The sequence below is a fragment of the Toxorhynchites rutilus genome, chromosome 3 (genome assembly GCF_029784135.1).
Source record: "Toxorhynchites rutilus septentrionalis strain SRP chromosome 3, ASM2978413v1, whole genome shotgun sequence".
Classification (NCBI taxonomy): Eukaryota; Metazoa; Arthropoda; class Insecta; order Diptera; family Culicidae; genus Toxorhynchites; species Toxorhynchites rutilus.
The window spans coordinates 224,787,852-224,799,084 of record NC_073746.1 but is presented as its reverse complement, the minus strand read 5'-3'; the positions used below and the strand labels follow the sequence as shown (position 1 = coordinate 224,799,084).

General features: G+C 37.0%; 2 protein-coding genes across 2 annotated transcripts; one reads left to right on the top strand and one right to left on the bottom strand.

Moving 5' to 3' along the window:
• Positions 1-4,921: 4,921 nt before the first annotated feature.
• On the top strand, positions 4,922-5,788 carry LOC129779307 (probable 28S ribosomal protein S26, mitochondrial). Its single transcript, XM_055786713.1, has one exon. The coding sequence runs from the start codon at positions 5,050-5,052 to the stop codon at positions 5,716-5,718; it is 669 nt and encodes a 222-aa protein (XP_055642688.1). The 5' UTR covers positions 4,922-5,049; the 3' UTR covers positions 5,719-5,788.
• A 9-nt stretch (positions 5,789-5,797) lies between these two features.
• LOC129779306 (DNA-directed RNA polymerase III subunit RPC4) lies at positions 5,798-7,141 on the bottom strand. The gene is made up of 3 exons (XM_055786712.1): positions 6,786-7,141; positions 6,372-6,724; positions 5,798-6,278 (listed from the first exon to the last, which is right to left on the bottom strand). The coding sequence occupies exons 1-3, from the start codon at positions 7,031-7,033 to the stop codon at positions 5,821-5,823; spliced, it is 1,059 nt and encodes a 352-aa protein (XP_055642687.1). The 5' UTR covers positions 7,034-7,141; the 3' UTR covers positions 5,798-5,820.
• Positions 7,142-11,233: the final 4,092 nt, after the last annotated feature.

Here is an 11,233-nt window from a genome sequence, read left to right as displayed (position 1 = left end):
GGTAATTTAAAAATACATTCATGTGAAAAATTAATTTGAATGTTTTCTATCCATGTAACACTGTGACCAAATATGTTTCAAGCAAGTGCTATTAACAGATGGTTATCGAATTAGCATTAACCACTGGTGGGCTTCCAGTATCGAGGAAAATGTGGAAATATATAATCGTTGCTGGAAAATAATCTGCCAGTTCCCCTTGGAATTGAAAATTACATTCAAGCGAAAGAGTTTATTTTAATGTTTTCTATCCATAAAATATCCATATAATACATTTGGGTTTGTGATTTGTCAATCAAGTACAGTTAGCAGGTTAGCTTCTGAAGATTATTCTTCAGAACAAGGTTTTTCGTATCCTATATTGGATGCATAAAACCTTGTGGCTCCAACGTAGCGCTCTCGTTTTCGAAGTCCCCCAAATATTCATTTTTTCATTCATTCAGAATGGATTTAGATTTAAATTCAAACAAATGATCTCTAAACCAACGATAGTCCTACGTCACCCTTGCGGTTATACCATAGATATAACCCACTTCCTGTTTTTATTTAAGCCATCTATATTCTCTTGTGAGTGTCAACAGTGTCTCAGTAATCGATTTTTCATCCTAATATACTATATTAAGTAAATTATAAATGTAATAAAATTTCGGTTCCTTAAAACCAACTTAAAGCCAACAAAAATTAAAATCTGGCTGAGTCTGCTGAGAGCAAAAACGGAATAATACCTACATTTTCATAGTATCCGTGTATCGAAAAGATAATGACTTTTGGATCACAGATGGACTACCATGCACTGTTCGTTTCGTATAACATGCGTTTAAAGACGCATGAAACCGAACAACCTCACGCCTCACAGGAGGACTCTCAGATGGGCGGACGACCAGCAAGCAACAGTGTGCACGTAATGAATGATTCATACATTCAAATAAGGCTGAAATAACTATCTCCACACTCCAGTAACTTTCACACAAAGGACGCAAAGTTCTACAGCATCTCCTCACTTTCCCATACCTCTCACACGTAGGGATTGAGCTATGCAAAGTTTTTCACCACCTTCTCCACTCTACAATGTCTCTGACACGAAGTGTAAGGATCCATAAGACATACATACCTATTCTCTTCACACTCTAGTACCTTTTTTATCTCTATTCTAGTGACTTTCAATACTTTTTGGCTGGTTCGTCACTTTTGCTTCCATTTTTAGATGAATGACGAGAGTGAGAATTGAAATCGTGACCTTTAGCGTGAGAGGTATGGATGTTACCACTACGCCAGATCACCTCCCTCCTCTAGTACCTCTTACACGAAATACATTAGCGACAAAGTATTTTCCAAACCTGAGAGAGAGGAGCCAGCTGAATGACAGATAGTTTGTTTTCTTCTTATTCTTTTTGCGCTTTCTCATCAAGAAAATTCAAATCGGACAATTTCAATCAAGCAAGTTGTTGTCATTCATCTATGAGAAAAGTGTTCAAACTTGACGTGAATCTTTGTTTGTGAGTACATTTGTGCGTTTTTATCCTCGATTTGGTTTTTGACGTAGGACTACGACTAACAGGAATATATGGGGGGAAAACGAAAATTTGAACACTGATCATGTGGGATACAATGAAAGATGTACTAGGTCAGCCCACATCATGGCTTCCAGCAGCATCGGCCCACTCAAACAAGTTTCTTTTACTTCTGACTATTTCGATATAGTTGTCCTGAAGAATTATTTCGATGATTTCTAAAACAATATCCGAAATAATAAGCAAACAAATTTTTATGATTCCTTTGCCGGATGAGATCTTGCGTGAATTTATGGGTGTTTTCGGCTCATTTGTGACTTTTTCCGATCGTTCATTTAGTTTTCGCGAATTCATTCATGGTTCCCGGATTAAAAGTCAAGCTGGGCGTGAAGAAGGCATTTTCCAGCGGCGAGAGCCGTTTTCTTCGATTGAAAACAAAAGGTGTTTCGAATGTTTCGTTTTGCGGCGGTTGCTATCACTACGCTGTCAAAACATTACCGGTTCGGTTCGGATTACTGTAGCTGTTCAGCGAAAGGTGGTGCAGACACAAATTTGTGGATTATTAATTTGGAAACGATGTTTTTCACAGCATTTGAGATGAAGTTTTGCTCTTGGCACCAAACAATCAACATGCTAATGTTGAAGGTGAAGGTTTACTCGGATGTTTTATTGCTTCACTGCTTTGATAATGGTTTGCGCATTTAGTTTGTCTACATTACATCTGCACTGTATATAAATATGAAACAATGAATTACGTATTTTGAGCTTGTTTTTCTGAAGTGAAATAACTTGACCTAAATTCGAACAAATGAAAATAAACCAATATTTATATTTTTGACAACCTTTGGCGTAGTCCTACGTCCCTCCGGTTATGACCCCGATATTACCCTTTACCCGACGCAATGTGCAGCGTATGTGGAATATATTATTTTATTATTATTAGTTTCTACCAGGTGCATTTTGAGGAAAGTTTTTTTTGTGTCCGATGAAAATAATAATAGGTTGACTAAAAAGGATGCAGTACCAACTGTTTGCATAGGCAGTGATCACGATTCGGAAGAAAATGAGAGTTATACTGCCAGTCTCTCGACGTCTTTTTCCTTTCTTGCTCATCGCTGGTGACAAATTCATATTCAAATTTCAAATTTGGCATGCAGGTCGCTTATCAAGGCAGTAGAAGCACTGAATGTCCAATCAAATTGACCGATAGTGTTCCGTTTTCAACGGAAGTAAGATTCATGTATTATAAATCCGCCTATTGAGAGCCACAAATGATGAAATTTATAAGTAGCCACAAACCCATTTTCTACAAAACCAGTGCACAGTCTGCGCACGATATTCAGTTTCACATTCTATTCGACCATGATACAAACGACAAAATTCCAAAATAATCCTACCGAAGCAGAAACGAACCACATAGAGAAAAAGCACTAAAACAATAACAACAGCAACATCAACGCACGTCACGTCATCCCCACTGCGCATCAGCCCATCAGTGGGCAATGAAGTACAGCAGCGTAACGAAGTGAAATCATTCCTTTCCAAACAGTCAGAGCGAACATGTCCTAACGTGAAAATGCAAGCGAAGAATACCAGAGAAATATAGAGAACTTTTAACCTAAAAATTGATAGTTTATTTCTAGTAAGTGTGTGACCATTGTTGTCTGCGGGTTTTCCTTTTTAATTAGCTTGGTTTAATTAGCTTCACCATATCAATCTTGATCAGCGATAACATGATCCATTCGCTATACAATCATAATTGAGTGGATTTCCAAGCTGGCACCTGCTTATACAGATTTTTGTGATTTCAATAGCTTGCTTTCAAAGCAATTTTTGAGCTATTGAAACTAGTTTTTGGATCAATAACTAACAAACATTAGACATTCTATCTTTCGAATGAAGCGGTTAACATACCATTTCTATCAACTAACAATGCTCGAAATCCTGTTTCTCTAATGTAACGCTCTCGTTCTTAAAGCTTTGAACTTACACCCCAGTATAGAAATGAAAGATGTAGTCCGACGTCAAAATCATTTTCACATAAAATTTCTTGCAATAAAATGTTATGTTAAAATTTTCTACATATTTCAATACTTCCCCTTGGTTCACCGTGACTGGTTCGCGCTGACATAAGGGCCATCACAACAAACGCGAGCTGGCTCCTCTCTCTCAGTTCCAAACCATTCATCCATCAACACGTTTTGCTTGAAATCTTATGATTGTGATTGCCCTCATGGTTTTACAGAAATTGATCTTGATGGTTTTACAGTAATTGATCTTTGATCAATAAAATGAGACGAAAAACGTACAATGTTTGTACATTATCAATTGTATAATGCACGTCCCATGTGTTTCAGATCTAATGGATCATTCACGTTGACGATTTTGAGCTTCATGACCGGTGGGCCAAAATAGTAATGGATTTTTAAGATAAAAATTATAAATGAATCAACTTTCCCGTACTGCAACAGTATGTTATGTAAGAGAGTACATTCTTTCAAATATATACCGGGAATTTTTAATTTTAAATCTTCCCGCTGAACATTTTTTAATTCTTTAAAGTTGGGACTACTCTCAGTAGTCTCAATGTCGAAGTTTTAAGCGTGTTTTTTTTAATAAAAAAATAAATTAGTGGAAGAATACATTTAATGACTAAACTATGTCGAGAACACTGGTGTATGAATGGTAAAAGGCATCCAAAGACGGTCGAGAAAAGATAAACGATTTGCCACGTCAAGCACGACCATTCACCTCTTCTGTTTACTGTTTACTTCGATGTTAGTGATGTTATTCATTCGGAATTTGGGGAATTTAGCTTGGCGTTATGAGGCGTTTAATACAGATAAAATTCGTCGTAAATGGTCAGATTTGTGAAAGGGTAACACTTAGATTTTCGATCATTGTGAACAATTTTTTTACCAAAAATGGCACGAATGTGATTGAACAAGCACCGTACTATTCAGATATGGCTCTGTGTGCTTTTTATTTCCAAAACTCAATTTACCGCTTCATGAGATCTGTTTTCACAGAATTGAAAAGATAAAAACGATTTCGCTGGGTGAACTGAAGGCAATTCTTGAAGACAGCTATAAAATTGTTCAGACATCTGGTTTGTTCGCTGGAAAAGTATATTGCTTCAGAAGGGGCCTGTTTTGAAGTAGATGAAATAAATTTAGATTTAGACTCTGAAGAGCATCAAGTAATTGTTCTCATTCAAAATCTAACAATTAGAAATTGCCTTCAGGTTTATTAGATAGCAAAAACTACAATTCAAAACAGCGATGGATATCGACACTGTACTTTTGGTAACACGGATTGAGAGAAAATATTTTCTCCTGAAAACTTGATGGACAAATTTAGCATTCATGAATGTTGAAAAAAAAATCTGGCATCTCTGTGCAGAAACGTAATTGTCAAATTTAGAAATATCACATTGATTACGTCAAACTAATATTTTTCGAAAGCTCTGCTGATATCAAAAACCTAGTGTTTTCAACGATAATATTCAACAAAACGTTCAATTGCAGCTCACATTGGAGGTATGTCCGGAATAACTACGGTCGCCGGTATGCTAGCTACGAAATACATGCTAAACGCACAACAGCAGCCGATAAAAGTTCTACTGCAATACACAACCGTACGCTATCGACGAAAACCTCGATGGCTCGGTACGGCTAAGTCCAAATTGTTCCGCGTTCCTGAAAGGAAGCAACAACTTGAGGAGGAGGTTGCTGAATTGAAACGTCTTCACAATAACTATCACACCCAGATGAAAGCCGTTCGCAGTTTCCTTATAAATGAAGTCGAGGCATTCAAGCTAGTCTCTCGAGCCGGTATGGTTATTCAAACACAGGAAGAAGAAGCGGCCGAATGGGAGGAAATTCAACGGATAAATGATGACTGGAATAAGCAAATCGCCGCTATTCGCGACGAACGATTGGCCAACGAGCGAGAACATAGGAATAATTACATATTGGAGCGGCTGGCTGCTAAGGAACAAAGAGACCTCGATCGTTTGAAGCTTATTGAAGATCGCGTACGATACGAGCAGGAACAGGCAGTGAATTTTATTACAAAAGAAAACATCGATAAAGCGATAGAGAAGGCACTAGTACAACCAATTAGTTACAATTTTGCTATAGATTCGAATGGCAACATACATAGAAGCGAAAAAATCGAAGGCGTCAAAGATGAAATTACTTCGTCTTAAAATGGATATTATGTAGTGATATTGAATCAGTCTTAATAAAATGAACCAAAACTAACATGGGTTTAAAACAAAAGAGAAATTAGTTTTTATAAAATTTTATTTCTAAGATCGTTTGAATAAATTTTCCCAGTCTGGCGAAGCATTGAGCTTTGCCTTAATTGTTGCAAGATTGATTATATTACCGCTTCTTTCCGTTGGGTTGGTACTGATCGATACTAGTTCTTGTAAAAATCCACTATCCATTCCTATGGTTAGGTCGAACATTGTATTTCCTAACTGAAGCTTTACTTTTCCCGAGCGATACCGTAATATTTTTCCGATATATCCCTCTTCTAATTGACGTAGTGTGCAACGTGCCGATTCAGGAGAGTTGTCCGCTTCCTGTGTAGCAGGGGATTCTGCGTCAGTTTTTCCGGGTAACGCATCGGGCAGCTGTAGCAGGAAGAAGTTATTTTTACCGCTTTCTTTAATGGATTCGAGCAAATCGCTCGCCTCTGGTTTTGGCATGAGCTCATCTTTGATTTCTGTTTTCACAGCTGAAGGTCTTATTTTATAGTCCACTGAAATATTTAAGGAAAACGTAAATGTATTTTCATGTTGAAGAAATTATTGTTTCCCTTGATTCAAATATTTTATTTTTTATTCATACTCACAATTATCCAATTTAATCGGCATATCGGCACCGAATTCATGCTTTTTGGTATCATCGGAGAAATCATCCGGATCAAGATCGCCAATTAAATCGGATATCCGTTTTCGTTCTTCTTCTGGATCGAGTTTGATTTCTGTACGATACACTGGCCTTCGGATCGTTTCACCAGGTTCCTTCGATGAATTGTTGTATTTTTCATATTTCGACCGTTGCAGCGTTCGCTGGGCAAGACCTTCCGAAAAGATACCAGATGTCTGTACCAATAAACCCTTATTTTTGGCAGGTGCTTTGGAGTCTTTGTTGCGCTCGATTTTGGTACGTTGCTTCTGACCAGTCGAAGCTGTTTTGACATTGCTGTTAAAAGGAAGGAGCGTTTAATTTGAGCATGCAAATCATTTAATTATCAGATACTTACGTGTCTTTGTTTCGCACTGCATTCAGATTAGGAGTATACACTTTTTTATTAGCGACTGGTTTAGTGGCACGTCCATTCGTGAGACCTCCGAGAGTCAGATCTCTCGGGACCCGAAATGACGAAAGTCTCTCAGATTTCACTGCTGTCGCTATTGGTTGGGGAATTGGCAATGGTGTGCCCGATACCGTAGCATTTCCCCGTCGCGTCTTAAAACCTGGTTCTTGTTTGATCTTAATAGTTGATTCCATAGTAGTGAAGAGATGAAACAGAAATTAGTAAAACTTTTAAAATTGATATTTGCTGCACGATGGTAAAACATAAATACTAAATGCCAATCAAATTAATCCTACGATGTTTTGCTCTAATCAAGATGAATAGAAAAATAGAAGATGGGAACGTTTGGGGCAGGAGCTGAGATGCCAGATATAAAGACTTGTTTTTATTTTGAGACATTGACTTATTGTGGAGACATGTAAGACCGAGGACATAGTGATTACGATGCGACGCGGGCTCGTTTGCGGGAAAGCGCATCGCACCGTACCGCGTTTTCTATGTCCTCGGCCTGATTTTGTGTATATTTAAAATTTTGGTTCATTTGAAAAGTATCCGTGTTTTTTGATCAATTTTTGAATGGACCTTCTCTTGATTGAAAATCATTTTCAGTAAAGCAAATGAGGGGTGTAAGTGACTTGATCGATTTCTCTTCATCAACTTTTTCTTTAGTTAATAACTCAATTACAAAAACGTTCCAATTTGAGTTTGCTATAGAATCCGATAGATGAGGTTTTGACCTATCTTCCACATTGTTAATTACAGCTGAGAAAGAATTTGCAGCTAAGTTATGACCAAAAGAGTGAGTCGATGTAGAGAAATCGATCAAATCACTTACACCCCTTTCATTTTAAGCCCCTCATATATCAACTATTATTATACTATATTATAATATTACATTTCAACATTTTGGGTAATTTCATTATTTCATTCGGGTAGAACTTCTGTGGCGTATGCTTGTTTCTTGTTCAATTTCTGAATGAACCTTTCTTTTATTGAAAATCAATTTTAGTGAAGTATATACAGAGAGTTGTTTCTTATTCGACATACCGTGGCATCACTCATAGTGATTCCTGATAATCGTTCGATTAATCAAATACTTCCTACAGAAATCGATTATTAATCGAACAAATACTGAACAACCAATAATCGAAGCGAACGAATAATTTACATCGATTAATCGATCCAAGCCCAGAGCAAAAAAAAGCGGCCACTGCAGTTTTATCCTGAAAATTAATCATTGGCGCTCCCCTAAACTCGTAAACGAAGCTCAATTCCGTCAACGCGACCGTGCGGTGATCTAAAACTTTTATAACCTTGCATGGCGGATGGAAAATGTACACTGCATTTTCTTATAAATTTCACCAATGACACGACCGCAAGCCTTGGTCCAATATATCAACGAAGAAATACTGATAATGACGGACAATCATTCATAAAAAGTAACAACGTAGACACTGACATGGAGAATCGTTCGGCAGTGCCAGATGCACCTCAGCTGAGCAAAACATTCAATGCTCATATTGATGTTAAGTTCTGTGGTTCGATGAAGAACAACATATTTGCAACAACGAAGTTTACATTGATTTTCCTTATTTAATTTATCTACTTTACGACAAAAAGTATTCCTTTTTTCACTTTACATTCAACGTTCAAGAGAACAAACATGTCAGATTCGTTAATAAAATAATTCGGAAATGGAATACAAGGAATGGTTTGCGTTTTTTTGACGTAGGACTACGTCTTTCATTTCTATACCGGGGTGTAAAATCAAAGTTTCGAAAACGAAAGCGTTACGCCGGAGACCGAGATTTTGAGCGTTAATAGCTCCTAAACAACTGAACGAAATGGTATGATAAACACTTCATTCGAAAGATAAAATGTCTACGCGTTATATACTTGTTACTTTTTGATCCAAAAACTTGTTTCAATAGTCTTAAAATTGCTTTCAAAACAGGCTATTGAAATCACTAATCGGTATATAAGCGAGCGGCGCTCGGAAATCCACTCAGTTCTAATTGAACAGCGATTGGAGCATGTTGTCGCCCCTCTAGTTTGCCTTCCAAATTGCCATTGTAAACCACACCTTCTCTCGATTCAATCACACACAAAAAGCATACTTAAGCGATATTTTGGTGGTGAGACACATTCATTTTTCGTGAGGACATCGACAAGACAACATCGTTGCCTAACGTGCTGGAGGAGGTGGACGGCGAAGGATCGACACATACACGCGCAGAACTCTTTCCGTTAGGATGCCATTCAGCATCGAGAAAGTTCCGGAAAGATCTAATCATTGCTGGAAAATAATCTGCCAGTTCCTTTGGGAATTTTCAAAATATATTCATGTGAAAGAGTTCAATTGAATGTTTTCTATCCATGTAATACTGTGACCAAATATGTTTCAATCAAGTGCTATTAACAGGTGGTTATCGAGTTGGTATTAATCACTGGTGGGCTTCCAGTATCGAGGAAAATGTGGAAATAACTAATCGTTACTGAAAATAATCTGCCAGTTCCTCTGGGAATTTTCAAAATATATTCATGTGAAAGAGTTTAATTGAATGTTTTCTATCCATGTAACACTGTGACCAAATATGTTTCAATCAAGTGCTATTAACAGGTGGTTATCGAGTTGGCATTAACCACTGGTGGGCTTCCAGTATCGAGGAAAATGTGGAAATATCTAATCGTTACTGAAAATAATCTGCCAGTTCCTTTGGGAATTTTCAAAATATATTCATGTGAAAGAATTTAATTGAATGTTTTCTATCCATGTAACACTGTGATCAAATATGTTTCAATCAAGTGCTATTAACAGGTGGTTATCGAGTTGTCATTAACCACTGGTGGGCTTCCAGTATCGAGGAAAATGTGGAAATAACTAATCGTTACTGAAAATAATCTGCCAGTTCCTCTGGGAATTTTCAAAATATATTCATGTGAAAGAGTTTAATTGAATGTTTTCTATCCATGTAACACTGTGACCAAATATGTTTCAATCAAGTGCTATTAACAGGTGGTTATCGAGTTGGCATTAACCACTGGTGGGCTTCGAGTATCGAGGAAAATGTGGAAATATCTAATCGTTACTGAAAATAATCTGCCAGTTCCTTTGGGAATTTTCAAAATATATTCATGTGAAAGAGTTTAATTGAATGTTTTCTATCCATGTAACACTGTGACCAAATACATTTGGTTTTGTGGTTTTTCAATCAATCGCAATCAACAGGATAGCTTCTGAAGATTATTCTTCCCCATCAGTAGGATATTTCCGTATCCAATATTGGATGCATAAAACCTTGTGCCTCCAGCGTAACGCTCTCGTTTTCGAAGTTCTTCAAATATTCATTCATTCAGAATGAATTCAGATTCAACTTCATACAAATGATCTCTAAATCAACGATAGTCCTACGTCACCCTTGCGGTTATACCATAGATATAACCCACTTCCTGTTTTTTTTTAAATTTTTGTCGGTGGTAATCGACTTGGCGCTCTTTTCCTCGGTATGTAAAACACAAGTATGAACACAAGAGTCATGAACATTTGTATGATCTACACATTTGTGTTTAAAACATTTAAACACACTTATAAGTTGTTTTTTTATTTTACAACCAACATATTCACTAGAAATAACAACGTTTTCCGGGTTAGCTAGTATATACATATTACAATCATGACTTTCACATTATTTGACAACTGATATACACGACCTTACAGATGGATAGTTCAATGATTTCTGTATTGATAAAACATTGTTTTCATGCTGAATTATCTGTTTTTATGTGTTTGCACCTCATTTTAGTCATTTAATATGTTATCCGCGATTTTCGTGATCCGCGGTGAGCTAGCCCGACTATTTCGCGGATAATCGGGGTTCTACTGTATGTGTGTCATGCTACCGTGGTACCTGTACAACGTTGTACACGTACAACGCAAATACAGTTGTATGTCTGTCATAAGTATGAAACAGGTTGGTACAGGTACAGCGATTGTACCGAGATGCTTGCATGGTTCTAGCGCTGTACATGGTGACAGAGATACAATTTTCGAAGTACAACGCTAGTAGAGTTGTATGTCTGTCATAAGAATTACGTGTATCGCGATGTACAAAGTATTAATGAATCTGTGAAAATTAACGTTAAAAGACATTTCTACAGATCTGCACACTTTTACTAACTTTTCCACATTTTTGACAGACATTCACATGTTTTTATAGACTATTTTTAAAAATCATCTGGCATCTTTTCGTTCCACTTTTTATTGAATATTTTCAAATCGCAGGAGTAAACACTTACATGACTGACTTCGTTTGTTTTTATTTTGTTCGGAAAAATATTATATCAAAGAAAGTGGATTTTATCTTTTTTGACAGCCGTTTTGATTCAGTCCGCAC

Excerpts from the sequence above, each read along its gene's own strand:
- LOC129779306 (XM_055786712.1), bottom strand. The coding sequence starts at position 7,033 with ATGGAATCAACTATTAAGATCAAACAAGAACCAGGTTTTAAGACGCGA. Across the intron at positions 6,725-6,785 it reads GCAGTGCGAAACAAAGACAC|CAATGTCAAAACAGCTTCGA; the intron begins GTAAGTATCTGA and ends TCCTTTTAACAG. Across the intron at positions 6,279-6,371 it reads GCCGATTAAATTGGATAATT|TGGACTATAAAATAAGACCT; the intron begins GTGAGTATGAAT and ends TAAATATTTCAG.
- LOC129779307 (XM_055786713.1), top strand. The coding sequence starts at position 5,050 with ATGTCCGGAATAACTACGGTCGCCGGTATGCTAGCTACGAAATACATG.